Raw genomic sequence first — 15,476 nt, forward strand, 5'->3', positions numbered from 1 at the left:
CAACACTATATGTTTCAGCAGGAAGACATATGTGCTTTACGTTAGTGCTGATGAAGATTATTAACTGCTTTCATAAATACTATGCAAAATGTGTAAAGAGCCAAGAAAAACATTGGAAAGATGCATCCGCTTGGCTCTGTGTGCGAAGCGCCTGTGCAGCGCAGTCTTTTTGCAACGCACAGAAATTGCTTCTTGTGTGGATTAACTGAGCATTTCCACAGTAGATACATTCTTTTTATTTCTTTGTGGCTTATTCTTTAAATCACTTTGCTTAAATCCATATGATTTTAAGTGTTAGATGATTTCAGAGCAAGCCTATTTTGGATAGACAAGTCTTGTTTCAGGATTGCAAGATTCCAAAGTTCATGTATATATATTTTTTAAAGGCTTAGGATTAATCCCGGTTTGCAGAAATAACACAATAGCAATAATTCATTGAAATAATTCAGTAATTTCTGGAAGCATTAGTTTTTCATTGAGTAAGCTATTATATGTGCTAGATGTTTCTGTCATTGCACTGGCCCTCAGATGCAATGATTCTTTATGAAATTAAAAAGAAACACATGACCTAAAAAAAAGTCAAGTTATGCAATAAGGCATTAATTTAAGCTGTTGAAATCAATGTAATTCTACATAAGGACTACTCTTCTGTTGGTAGAACCGGGCTTACTTTCAGTGTAGCTTATGTTACTTTAGAAGCATTTTAAACTAAGCTCAAAAAGCCACTCTCAATCCAGAACAGTCAGTACATGAGACTTTTAACAGATGTAACTACTTCGATTTAACCACAGCAATACTGGAGACAAAGTCTGGGGTGATGTAACTGTGCACTTTTCACTGAGAGCCAGTGAGCGCTCTTCAAACTTCTATCTTTTGTTTTGTTGGGATTTTTTTCCTCTTTCAGATTAGAGAAGCATCCCAGCTTGTTGCTAAATATTTTTGTTTTGTAACATGTAAGGACATCACAATGAAATATATGTATTAAACTCTGCGACGACACCATCTGTCTGTAAGAACCACAGAGCAGACGAACTGCACGTGCAAACTCTACATGTCACTTCTGTCACTAAAATGTCTTACAGCTCAACAAAATAAACTACAATGATTTCTCATTTCAATGCTATTGTGCAAGATTTTCTGTCACAGCACACTCAATTTCAACTTCTAATTAAAAAAAAATCAGTAATAGCCATGTATACGCTAGGTGTTCTACAAAATACTACTTTTTGTATTTGTTATGCATTGTCAACTAAAGCAAAGACAGGACAGAAAAGAAATGGAAAAAAAAAGCCTTACCCTCATGAAATGAAGAAGAGTTACCCATGGCAAAGAGATGTAAGTAGGAAAAGCTGGATGAAAGATGTGTGGAAAGGAAAGTAAAGGCATCACTGAAAACAGGGAAAAAGAAAACAAAAGAAAAAGTGAGGAGGAATGGGGAATGGTTCCTCTTAAATAATATATTCTGAAGGCTAGTTTTCCAATGGTTTTTGTAAGGATTGTGGAAAGAAAAAAAGGCATGAACAACAGTAGTAATAGCTGCCATTATATCTACAATCAGTGGTGATGTTGCTGAACAGGACTTGCTCTTGTCAGTACAGATTGCAAAATTGTAATCAGTGCTGTATTATCATCAAGAAATTTAAATGTCAAGTCACAACTCTGCAGAACATGCTAGTGAAATCAAGCCATGCGCTAACATCTACATAAAAATAACTTTTTATATATGCGACTGACAGAACATTATGCACAGTACTACACATCACCTCAGCCTTGCTCAAGCACTTGTGACTTTCCTGATGGGGAAAGCTGACTGAATGTTTTAAAAGGTGTTTTTAAATTTGTAGCGTTTTCTGGCTAGATAACACTGATCCACTGGTGAAATATTACTTAGAAAATAAACAGAGAAATGCTATTTTGAAACAAGCACTGTTTACCACACTGTTCTACAATAGGGGACCTAGACAGAATACAAGTTTGGAACCTGGATTCCCCAATTCCCCTCTGCATATTGCTTCTCAATGGCTGATGGAATTACTGATACTGTTGTTATTGACCACTTTTTTGTTTTATGGGAGAGGTTCTCCTCTCCACAGAGTACATGACACTGGGGCATATGGAAGGACCCTGCACTTTTTCCTGCTTTGTCATAGAGGTTTTGGTCTCATCATGATAAAGAAAAAGAACCAACTTAGAAATCCTTAAAATAGTTTCACAGAATGGAGTGCTGCTCTCCATCCAGCTTTAGTATGGTTTGCTTTTATAACCAAAACTGTCTCTCCAGAGCTTTTGTACATCCCCCTGCTTTGAAAGAAAGAGCAAGAGCTTTAGACTGGCTGTAGAACTTTTGAGAACATGACAGGTTAACATGGCTAGTGCAAAAAAGCCAGAAGAGTGCTGTATTATTCATTTTCAGTCCGGGATTGACCATCAGTACTCTGCATAAGCATGAAAGAGGGTGAGGCAACTTGCAAGTGATGGCTGCTGTTTCACCTGCCCTCTCAAAAAGCATGAAGTGCCCAGGAATGGCTTTGGGGCTAGCAGAGGAATAAAGAGGAGCCCAGTAACCAGAATGATCATATCCCCGAGCTGCTGCAAAGGCATTTAACTGCAATTTTCTTCAAAGTTTAGGCCCCCTTCGCCTTGTGTGTCACATAGGTCCATTCTAATTCATTGTGTATGTTTGGATTACTGAGAAGACATCATACGGTAGATTTAATCAGGTCCATTTTCACTGGAAGGATGAAACTCAGAGAAGCTGAGGCTCTCCTCTCCACAGAGTACATGACACTGGGGCAACACCAGTAACATATCCCAGCTAAATATTATCTGGACTCACACTGCCTGATCCATCAGTGTTTTGTAATACACTGGACAACTCCACTCACTCACCCATCATTTTTACTAATAACTCATTTAGCCACAAGATTTCTCCAACCCATTGTTCTCTTTGTAAACAAAAAAAATAATCTAACACATTTATCATAAATCTTTCTAATTACACTGCCTAAACACTGTCCTGAACTCCAAACCTCTCCTCATAGTAAAAGACATTAATCCACAGTTTTGGCTTATTAAGTTTTAATTTATTGCTCTACCCTCTCTTAAAAGGCTGTTTATTTCTTTAACAATATTTTACATGAGCTGTCAAAAGTCTCCTGAAAATTTATAACAGTTATGATCTTTGGGTCGACCTTCATTCCAAAATCATAATTTATTTCTTTTTTTTTTGTTGTTTTAGTGAGTTGTCTAACAGGCTAGAATGACATGATTTGCCCTTGTAAATGCCATTCTGGTCTGACCCTATCAAGTTATACTTATCTAAGTATTCACACTATTTCATCCTTGGGCTCAATAGGCTCCCCTTGTTAGTGGTAACAGGAGGTCATTAACTAAACCCTTTGCAATGTGTGTGTGGTTTGGTTTATGGGCTCTTGCTGGCTCCTCTTATCCACTTAAAAAAAACAAAACACCAAACAAATAATACAGTGTTTAAGTGCTGGAAATAAACAAAAATTATTATAAATCAAATTTTCTAACTAATCTTTTACAGGTTGTCAAAAAAAAAACAAACAAAAAACCCAGCAAAAGTACAAAACACTCAAAGCTTTTATCTTGATATTGATTCCAAGGAAATTAGCACAAACATTAAAAAAAGTTTACTTCCATCACACTGCTTTAGGCTTATATGTTTTGAAGCAAATTTGTAAGTATGGGTAACAAATACTAAATGGTAGAATTTGGCTGCATTTCCATACCATCCCCTATTATTAATCTCTACAATAAAAATGTTCATGCAACTTATCACAAGCTTCTATTTTTCCATGTTTATCCTAAATGACTATCTAGGAAAAACATACCACTTTCTTCTCCAGAAGAATTTTACTATCATAAACCATAGCAACAGCAGAAGGTTAAATAACAGCGGACATATGGATTTTGAAAAGCTCATAAACCTATGTGAAATCAATTTAGCATTTTATTGTTATGTTGCAATTAAAATCCATCTATAACTCAAAGCTCTGCTTCCAAGTCCTAAGAAAAGGTAGGCTTGGCTGTTGGAAGTATGTCTTTTACAGAAATGTTTGTATTTAAAAAGTCTGGGTAGAAACTACCGCAGCGAAATAACATTTAATGCCACCAGGAAAAGGTAGCAACGCTTACACATTTAAGGTACCCTGGTTCTGCCTTTTATAAAAAACAAATCTCTCAGGGCACAGCTGCGACTGCGGAGGAGAGCGACGGCAGCAGCTGTCGCTGGCAGATTTCTAAGCAGAGGTAGAAGATGGCTGTCGCGGCTTTCGCTTACAGCCCTGGGACAAGAGTCAGAGCACCTCGCTGCCCAAGTGCCACTTACTGCAGCAGCCACCCCAGCAAACGTCTCTCCTGCGCTGCCGACTTGAGAAGGAAGGAGGGTGAGAGAAGATAGAAAAATAAGCTGCTGTCACTCCTTTCCAGGTGATTTCCCCATTAAACTGTTCATGTCGCAGGAACACAAATTTATTACTTTCAAGAGAAATTTAGACTGCTTTTAATTGGTGCTTGCAGCAAAATTTATCAAAACTGGCCTCAACTGGGTCTCGATTCCTTTGTATTGGGAAAGTGTAAAGATTACTAACTGCACCAAACCCACAATCTTTTGCAGCACTAAAAATACGGCAGCACTAATATTACACCTATTAAACAAGTATGACTTATTATTGTTGGCCTTCTCACTTGTCTCAAACTTTTAAACAGAAATAACATGAGCCCTCCTATTCAAAATAGCTCACCATTCCATATTTCCTTTTAAAATTCTTTTTAAACAGAAAACCCCAACAAAACTTTTTTAAGTAAAGCAGAAATGATCCTTTAATCCTGCAGTTAAAATTTGATATAAATGCACACACATTCATTGCCAAATCCTCAATCTGCCTTTTGGATCATAACAGTCACTAAAAAGCAGAGATTTACAGTATAAATTTCTTAGGCAAACTATAAAAAGCACTATAACTTACCGATGTCATTGCTTCTTTCAGAGGAGTCTTTCTCTAGAGTGCCGGACACTGCACTGCCCACTAATTCCACTTTTGGACTATCACTCCTACATTTGGATCAAGAAGAGGAGATATTTTATTGGAGTTTTTGTGTGGGTTACAGTAAATTGATAGATAAATTGCAATTAATAATGAGAGAGGAAAATATTCTTCCTTTGTAGCACCAGAGCAATAGCAATGTGTCAGAGAGCAATCTCCAGTAAGAAGACATGCTGCATGGATTAACCTTATCTCATTTCTCCTTAACACCTGTCAAAAAAGCCTATTTTAGACACCGTAGCGTCCTGAGTAATTCTTCAGATGATCACAGCATCTCAACATGAAGGAAATCTAAGGGCAAAGGGATATCCTTCAGCATCTTATTTGTAATTGTTTCTAATTAATTGGCTTGCATAAACTACAGCAATGGGAGATCCAAAATACTGCAGAAAGGGAGAGAACCTCAAGCTAGCCTTGTGCATTTCAGCAGTTCCTAGCATTTATTCATAAATGCAGCTCTTCCACCAAAAGAAGATCTTTATTTAGAAGATTTATTTATGCATGCTGCTTATGAGATTAGACTACGAATATTGTTGCCACATGTCCAAAGAAACAAGATCACCTACTCTGTCTGAAAATGTCTTTGGAATAGGCAAGTGTCAAGACTTGTGATACTTTATACAGAGGAACTATTTTTAAATCAAACAGGAGCTCAAACATAAGCAACATGATTATTCTTTCTTTGTAGAACTTTATATCCCACAACTACTCAAGTTTACTAAAATAATCTGACTATTGAAACAAATAATTTAAAAAAGCCAGTAGTGGGCGAGTAGCTTGGCATTGCGTAGGTCACACAGACAAATCCCTGTGACATTTACTGTGATAAGAACTGTCCAATTCATGCAATAATTACCATCATTATCAGGCCAACTAACAAATATCATAGTTTTTCTGCAACGATTATTCCCAGCGTAGTGCTGTAACACTTATGATATACGTCAGGTACCCAAATTATGGGTAAAAATATAGATCTGTCCCTGAAACAACCCAGACAGATGTGCATTTCTATGAACAGCAATAATTAGCCATTGACAGTAAAATACATAGTGAGCTCCTGAATCTTGTTGATTTTTTCATTTGTGTCTGCTTGTGATGCCATAAGCTGATGACAGATGGCCTGAACCTCAACTCACGGCAGCAGTTTATGAGCAATACGCAAAGCGGCTGGAAACGCTATTTCAGACTTCAGGAAGGCTGTGATAAAGAGCCTGAAAATTTGTGTTAAAAACCAGAGGAAGTCACAGATTAAGTGAACATACATCCAGTTAAACACTGTGGTAGGGTGACAAGTATTCTAAGAACTAAGAAAGACAGACCACCAGTTTATGACCTGAAAAACAAACTAATCCTACACAGCTCTAAATATGGCAAGCAGTCTGTGCCATGAAGGTAACAGAAGAAATTTAACACATTCCTAGAAAAATGGATTAATTGGAAAGATGATTAATACAGGTATTTTCCAAGTGATCTACTTGATCAATTAGTTTTCTTATCTTTTGGTCTCTAACTTTCTTTAAAAAATTGCTTATATATTTGTAACAGTTTCTTGGCTGACAAGGCAATGAGCATCTGACTGCACACTCTGTTTCGCACACACATATTCCCCAGAAAACTGAGAGCAGCACCATGTGAGTCGGAAGCGCTCTAGGAAATGTGTGAGTATGGTTTTGGAGGAGATTCTTAGGATGGGTGTGATTCAGGGATGAAAGTCACAACATTTACCATTTGACTATAGAAGATACCAAGATACATGACGTCAACCCCACAAAAAAACCTAGCTTTGTTGTCAAAAGAATCAGTGGGCTTATTATGCCAATCTGCATCCATACTGTTGTGAAAGTAGTGGAGCCATGCCTTCTTGGTCACAGCATCTCCCTCCCTCTGCTCGTGCCCATGCAGATAGGCTGTCAGCTTGACCAGACAAATTATCAGCCTGAAAGAAACCCCACACTAATAGAAATCCCCCTGAAAACTGATTAATTGCCATCTGGAGCAGCTCCCTGACCCATATGGCTGAATGACTGTACAAATGCTGGTGCTAACATAAGGGAGGCTGAGGGAATGGGCTGCCAGGAGAGAGAACCTGCCCCTGTTAGCAGCAGCATGGACACAGATTGGTTTAGACTGATTGTAAAAACACCCTTTCTGTAGGTCTTTGTGGCTTGTCTACTCCAGAGAATTGACTTACCGGTAAATGGCATAATCAAAGGTATGTCTAAATAAGCTGTGAAGCCTTTGGAGCAAATTGACAGCTATTCTCTGTCCCACATGGTTCTTGTCTCTCCCTAACCTGCCTCCAAGGAAGGAGGATTATATTTAAATGGAAAAACAGTCATGGCCACAAAAAGTAAACGAGAGGCATAAGATGCAAGCCACTTACTCAGAACAGAAAAAAACCCTCTTCTGCTCAGCAGCTGCCATGGAAATCTTGTGAGACTTGCTTTATAAGTACAGCAATTTTTGCCCTTGGGATCACGCACTGGTTTTGGCTGGGACTGACTTAACTTTCTTTATAGCAGCCTGAATGGTGCTATGTTTTGGATTTGTGATGAAAAGAGTGTTGAATAAACAGGGGTGTGTTGGTTATTGCTTACACAGTGTCAAGGCATTCTCTGTTTCTCACACTGACCCAGCAGCAAGCAAGCTGAGGGTGCATAAGAAGCTGGGAGGGGACACAGGCAGGACAGCTGACCAAAGGGATATCCCATGTCATACGAGGTTGTGCTCAGCCATAAAAGCTGGGGGAAGAAGGAGGAAGAGGGGGATTCTTAAAATTATGGCATTTCTCTTCCCAAGTCACCACCACATGTGATGAAGCCCAGCTTTCCTGGGGAAGGCTGAACACCTGCCTGCTGATGGGAAGCAGTGAATGAACTCCCTATTTTGCTTTGCTCTATTGCTTACACAGTGTCAAGGCATTCTCTGTTTCTCACACTGACCCAGCAGCAAGCAAGCTGAGGGTGCATAAGAAGCTGGGAGGGGACACAGGCAGGACAGCTGACCAAAGGGATATCCCATGTCATACGAGGTTGTGCTCAGCCATAAAAGCTGGGGGAAGAAGGAGGAAGAGGGGGATTCTTAAAATTATGGCATTTCTCTTCCCAAGTCACCACCACATGTGATGAAGCCCAGCTTTCCTGGGGAAGGCTGAACACCTGCCTGCTGCTGGGATGCAGTGAATGAACTCCCTATTTTGCTTTGCTTACACACGCAGCATTTCCTTTGTCTGTTTAACTGTCTTTATCTCAACCCACGCGTTTTCTCACTTTTGCCCTTCTGATTCTCAGCCTAGACCCACCGCGGGGGAGTGAGCGAGCGGCCGAGTGGGGCTGAGCTGCCCACTGGGGTTAAACCACGACAGGTCAGCAAAAATCCTGCTCGTTCAATTTTTATTTGAATTGCTTTAGGTTTTTCAGATTCTGGAAATGGATACCAGCAGGTGTTAAAAATATTTATTATATCATTAAATTGAACTGGTTTAAAAACAAAACACCTTTATTGAAGTGACTGCTTCCATTTGAAGTTTCACGTTTCTTAATTATTCAAGTAATTCAAAGTCTATTCCATGGATTATTTCATTATGTGAACTTTCTGCTTTCTTCCTAGAAGACACTCTTACCAGGCAGAACAACTATATGAGGTAAATCCATTAATTTGAATTAGCTGATAAAGAAACTCATAGGGAAACTGCTAGTGCTCTGATCATCAACATGCATCATCATTGCCTTAAAAGCACCTTTTTCTCTCAGTTGTAACCTAATGACTATTACAAGTAAAATTCTTTCAAATATAATGGTATCAGATAAAAAGAAAGAAGCATTTTTTTCTGTGCTAGACATAGCAGAGTTTGGACAATTAAGAACATAATAGGGTTACTGTTTAGATCCTCTTTTTCACTTTGTTAACATAAAAGCTGAAATACCTTTAAAAATGCATGGTTTATTTATGCAATTTCTGACTTATAAAAAAGGAAAACAGAAGAGCAATAAAACACCCCTTCACAACTCTATATATTTAAATTATTTATAATATGTTTAAAATATTCTGGGCAAAGGATAGAGCAAAAGAACAGCTACCCTGTTGCACACCTAGCCAGTCAACAGAACACTGGGGTATGTATTAGTCTTGTTGGCAATAGCACCTGGATAGAAGAGTAAGTTCTCAGAGATGCACGGCCAAAGCACTTCAGTAAGACAAAACTGGCAGCACAAGGCAGGCACTTTTTTTTAATTTTACGTTGTGTCAGATTTCACACTGAGAGCATTTGTTCAATGAAACATATGGAGGAGTGAGGAGAATCAATGTTTAGGATTTCTATTTGATTCCACCCCACCCTAAACTCCATTCTGGTATTTAATTCACCAATAGTATACTTAAGTCCAGTAGTTCAATGGCAGCTAATTTTTCTAACAGTACATTAGTAAAATTATTTCTATGCCTATATTCTAGCTGCAAGATGTGCAGCTTGCCTGTTTTAGGCAACTGCTTTTTTTCTGGTTTTCACCTATTTCTATCCTCTATGCATAAATGAAGTCTACAGTGTATCCATGCATCGGTGACTAACGTAGCCATTTAGGACTATAGGTGAGGCCTTTGATTTCTGCAACCTCTGTGGTTCCGAGTGCCAGCAGAGATTAAATGGAGTTGTGTTGGCCAGTCCCATTTCTCAGTATTCCTCAAAGGCTGTAACCACCTCTGATAAAGAGCATGATGTAACTACAGAATACAACCAACATTAGAGCATAAATACTTGACAGCAGTATTCTGCAGTGGCACCAGCTTAAAGAACCTTCTATGAAGACACGTGTTCTGCTAAAAATTGATCTAAAATACTCAAAGAAAACAGACTGAAACCAAGCTGGCAGTATTTGAAATATGCATCGTTTAATGCTGTTCCTCAGTAGAATCCAAGCTTTTGCACAGACTTAGTGCCCCAGCTAAGCTAGAAAAATTAGAGCTAAACTGAGAAAGTCAATATCAGCGCAACATACTGATACAGATATTTACCACATATTCTGCACTGGAAACTATGATGTTGTGGTTAACAGTGTGTTCATCGGTAGAAATTAATTAGTAATGAACAATCTAAGACTACTAAGAAGACAGTTATGATCCAGCCAGATGACTAGAAGGCTTTTCTTTTTTCTTTTTTTTTTTTTTTTTTCTCTTCAAATACAGTTTACTGTGAAATAAATTGTGAAATTAACTGTAAAATCTAAGTTCTTCAAATGTGTGTTTTTTCCACTAAGCCCAAAAACACTGGACAGAGGAAAAACAATACCTTGTATGAGTCGCAGGCACAACTGGTCTTTCTGGTCGTCTGGGAGGCAGGGTACCAGGTCTATTCACAGAGTTTGCTTTGGGTGGCCGAGGTTTCTTCGGAGGTATAGCAGGAACTGAAGGCTTCTGCAAGTCTAGCTGTTTTTGCTCTCTCTCTGATCTTTCTTTAAATCAATTATTTCCAGAAAAAAAGAACACAGATAATATTAAGTGGAATTCATTTGCACTTACAAGTCTACAATTAAACAAGAAATCTGTGTACAAAGAAAAAGCTTATCTCCTTTCCAGTTTAGTTCTAAATCATTATTTATTTGAAGTAACATGTTTACCACTAATCAGTTTTTTGCCCTGTCTGACTGCTCTGCCTGTAATTCCTCATGGCTGATACGTGTGTGCAATGTCTGAATAGAAATGCTATTTTTCATTTTAGTAACTTTCTGATTTCTGAGTGTAAATAGTAAGAATGGCAAAAAATTACATACTATATGGAACAATTTCCCATAAGCACAACTTATATCAAATTCTAATATGAAACAATATTAAGTTAGAAGGTCACAAAAATAATTATGCTGGATATTCTTAACATCTCTTGAACAAACTGAGAAATATCATATCTAGGGGAAAAAAGGTGTGTTTCAGGTGAACTACAACTAAATGAAAATACAAGCATTAAAATTTAGCAGTTTGGCAGGATGTAAACCCCTTGGAAAAATCAGACCTTTTATTTAGGTTTTTAAGCACAGACTTATATGCTGAATTTTTCAGCTTGCCAACAAAAAACTGGATCATTTGCAGAATTGATTATGCGTAGTTAGGAAGTGCCACCATACTAATATCCAAAGCCAAACATGTAGTGCTTGTGAGTATGTAAAGTACAATAAATATGAATAACTCTTGAAAATAATATGCTTTAAATTCGTAATACAGAAAAAAAAGATGTAAACACATTTGCCACACCATAGGAAATCTGATTCTTCTTAAAGAAAGGACAAAACTCTCAAAGGGATCAAAGCTTTGCTCTCTGTATCCTACTATGTCAACACTCCGCTTCCCTTGACAACACTGTCTATATAATATGCCATGAATATTATACCTCTGTATATATGTAAGAGGTATTGGGAATGTTACAGGCTTAATGGGTTCTAAATTTCAGTCTGAAAGGATTTTGGAATTCACCAGAATTATTCACTAGAAACACAATCCACATTAGATTTGGAATAGTCCAGTAAGTGACCGTTGACCCTTTTTCAGTACACTTTTAGTTGATGCAATCATTGGGACCCCTGTAACATCGAAGCTTTTCCAGTGTATTGTGTAATTTTTGCACACTTGCTCCTATGACAATTTATACTGCATCAGTGTCTAAAAATCTAAACTATGTATGACAGATGGGCTAGGCAGATCCAATACACAGTGTAAAGAACATCCCTGGGCCATCCCTGCTGCTGCTAAATGACACATTTAGTCACATGCATTCATGTGCCATTTAAAAGACTGCAAGTTCAAATACTTAAAAGTTAAGAAATCCCATAAACAAACTTGACTCTGCAACCTAATGGTCCACTTAAACATATGAAACTTGACCGCATCTTCAATTAGAGAATCGATGTAACTATTTTCCCCCAACTATTCAGAATGCACAATGAACACAATGAAACCATTAAAGGTTTAATTTGCTTGTCACTGCTCTGTGTGTTACTGTGCCCCATTTCTTGCAATCTTCAAACGTGGCTTTGAAGACAGAATTTTTTCATTTCTTCACAGGCTTACCTATGACTTTTGTTGAGTATAATAATAGGGTGATTCATGAGCATTAATGACTATATCTTCACAAAGTCCCTCTGTGATGCAGGAAAACCACCAACTCTGCTTTTAACTAGAGAGCGTATAGATGTTAAGGAAAAAGTACATGCTAACCTGCAGTTATCTCGCTTGATCAAGGACCTGAGTACAGAGCTTTAGAGAGCATTTTATGTATTGAGAATATATCTCCCCTTGACTTCAGTTGAGGCTGCAATTATGTAACAGCTCTGCATGGGTACAATTGAATACCCTGAATTTAGCCCCAAAGCAACAATGAGATCCTTTCCAAAATGCATATCAGAGTGGGAAACAAGCATCCAAACAATATACTTAATGAAAACAGGGACTGGAAAATGAGGATGTGATCAGTTTCATTTCCCCTGTCTCTCTGCGGAGAGCCAGCAGGAAAGCACATTCCATACCTTTCTCTTCTGTTCGATTAGGAAGACATTCTGGCCTTTCAGGAGGCACCTTTTTGATTTCAAGCTTTCGATCTGTCAAAAAAAGGAAAATTTGGCATTTTGTACAACCCAACAAAACAGCATATATGGCCACCTAGAATTTAATTCTGCAATTTCTTAGGCTTTTTACATTCTCCAATTTGAAAATGTCATGCTAAAATTGAACATATATCTAGTTTCAAGGAAGCTGTGGATGCCCCATCCCTGAAATTGCTCAAGGTCAGGTTGGATGGGGCTTTGAGCAACCTGGTCCAGTTGCAAGATGTCCCTGCCCATGGCAGGGGGGTGGAACTAGATGATCTTTAAGGTCCCCTCCAACCCAAACCATTCTATGATTGTATGATTTGCTTATACCATAATTACAAAAAAACAATCGGGCATTTATTTTTTCACAGTCAAGTTCACAGCTTTCAAAAATGCACCTCAAAAGAATAGGCACGTTTGGACCATTCTGTGAAAAAAACCCAAAAACCAGTAACTACAGATTTTTAAATGGGGATATATCCTTTACCACTGTAAACATACTTAACTGAAGACCAATTCAACAGTGTGGAGAATCATTAAGAGTAAATCAATTAATTGAGCATGTCTGCCAAGAGAAATATAGACAAATGTACAGTGCTTATTTTACATTAGGTTAAGCTCCCCCTCTTTTTCACTTCTAGTAGTAGCTGTTCACTTCCACATATTAGAAGGATGAGAAAAGTAGTACTGACAGCATTCTGCATGATTATTCTAATTGACAGCTCTTGGCCTGGAGGTGTAAGCTTCTGCTGCCTTCTGCCTCCGTACTAGAGACCCTGACATACTGACTTCTGTTGCTGTAAGGAATAAGGGAACTTGTGGCACCAACAACGGGAAGATTTTGCAAAAATTTCCTGGCACATGCACGATGCATTCCCCTTATTATAAGAAATGATTTGCTGGATATTGGCTTCACTGCATTGGCTAACTACTAGGTGCTAATGCTATTTCAACTTAGTCGTGTTGAAAACCGCTTTAGGTAACACTATTAGTATTTCAATAAAAATTACAGTAGATGACATCCAAGAAAAGCAGAGGAGGCAGGGCACGGAACACAAGGCAATTTTTTTGCTTCAATCTGTTCTATTATATGCAGTTCTCAAGCACATTTACATTTTTTGAATACGCTGTTGCAACTCTCTTCTGCAGCTGGTTCCTAGAAATCAGTATTCATCAGTGCAAATTGCTCATCGGTAGTGATCACTGGCCATTGTTTCTTTATATAACTGTGCTGTTGGACAGGCAACACTTGTATCACTTATCGTGTCAATAAATAATACTGAATTGCCATTGCACAGTTGAATTCGATGAACTCAAGGGTCTTTTCCAACCTAAATGATTCTGTGATTCTATGAAAAATACTTCACTCCTGAGAGGAGTAACTGTTGCTAGAAACAGCCTTTCTAAACGCAAGTTATGTAAAGCACGTCAACATATTGACAATCTTGCACATACTAGTGTGTTCAAGAAAAAAAGAGACATAAGTCTATATACCTAATTACAGTAAGATTAACAGTCATCATTAACACACAGAGGGACACTCTCAGGCCATGTCTAAAACAATAAACCTACAAACATTTGGATCTCTTAGGCTCTGGTGTGCTCCCTACTTTGGTTGTGACCCTCAAATTAACCGTGCTCCTGCCTTAGCTGCCAGGAGAAGGTCACCTGCAAGGAAGCTCTGGTGAACTCCGTACCAGCTCCCAAAGGGACTCAACAGAATATTCCCTCCCACCAGTCTGGATGCAGTTGTACTGTTTATCCCAGCTACCCACTGAAATCCCTACTGCTTGTCAATCACTATGTAATGGATGCATGCTTCTAACCTTGGTTCTCCAGTTTTCATCTGGCTTTGTAAAGCAGCCCAGCACAGGCAGCCCTGGCAGTCTACTGCTGTGCAGAATTTGGAAATAAAGCCAAACTTCCTGCTATACTATAACACAAACTAGACATCTCCTTTACATATGTACCGCTTGTACTACAAAGACCAATTCTAATTCTCTGCTATGTTTTTACACTCTGCATCAGAAGATATTGATATCTGATTATTTTGCCTGCAACTGACAGTTCTCAATTTAATCATCACACTGTGACTGGTTAAATATGAAGAAACATTACTGGAAATTGTTACCTACTATCAACAGTAAGGTCTGATACAGGGATGTGGTAAAATACAGTGCTAGCAAGTGATAACCGGACAAAGTAGAGGATGCCAGGATGACCATAAACGCAATTTTCACCTCTAAATAGATATCAGAAGAAACTCTTGTGCATAATCAGCCAGGACTTGTCAAAGACTGAGTATGAAAACAAAGAACAGAAAAAGCCTTGGCTTTGCTACAGACTTAGGTGGCCTTAATCAAATTGTCTGCCTCTGTTATGCATTAATTTTCCTTCTGAAAATAGGCACATCATCCTGCTGACATGGCTACGGCGTTAGATGCAAACAGATACAAACATATTAGAAGTATTATTATCTAATTAGTAGAAATTGAAAGAAACATAACGTTTTATGGAGCTTTACCAAACCACGCGTGAGGTAGTCACTAAGACATCTTTAGTATGCAACCACCGCTAGGTGGCAAAGTTACACTGTTCTCTCTGAGCACTTGCCGATCTTAAAATCAAATCTTTGTTTTTAGGAGTCTCAAGACAGAGTGAAGAATAAACCATGGGTGTAAATAAGCAAACTAAATATTTATAGTCATGATTCTGTAGTCAAAGAACTGCTTGACAAATTCAAACTAGTTGAATTATAGCCTATTGATTCACAGTAAGTTGTACACTGGTGTAACTCGTTCTATTAATAGGTCAAGACTGCAGGAGAGGGAAA

The 15,476-nt window shown here is 38.3% G+C and overlaps 1 protein-coding gene across 4 annotated transcripts in view; it reads right to left on the bottom strand.

Moving 5' to 3' along the window:
• SH3KBP1 (SH3-domain kinase binding protein 1) overlaps nt 1-15,476 on the bottom strand; it is a 233,840-nt gene that overhangs the window by 14,527 nt on the left and 203,837 nt on the right. For all 4 annotated transcript variants that reach the window (XM_014960425.1, XM_014960423.1, XM_014960424.1 and 1 more), the window contains 3 exons: nt 12,581-12,652; nt 10,357-10,519; nt 4,995-5,080 (listed from right to left, as the gene is read on the bottom strand). In XM_014960425.1, coding sequence (XP_014815911.1) covers nt 4,995-5,080; nt 10,357-10,519; nt 12,581-12,652 — 321 coding nt within the window. The remainder of the gene's footprint in view (nt 1-4,994; nt 5,081-10,356; nt 10,520-12,580; nt 12,653-15,476) is intronic.

This window comes from Calidris pugnax, unplaced genomic scaffold (genome assembly GCF_001431845.1).
Source record: "Calidris pugnax isolate Ruff unplaced genomic scaffold, ASM143184v1 scaffold188, whole genome shotgun sequence".
In the NCBI taxonomy this organism is placed as follows: Eukaryota; Metazoa; Chordata; class Aves; order Charadriiformes; family Scolopacidae; genus Calidris; species Calidris pugnax.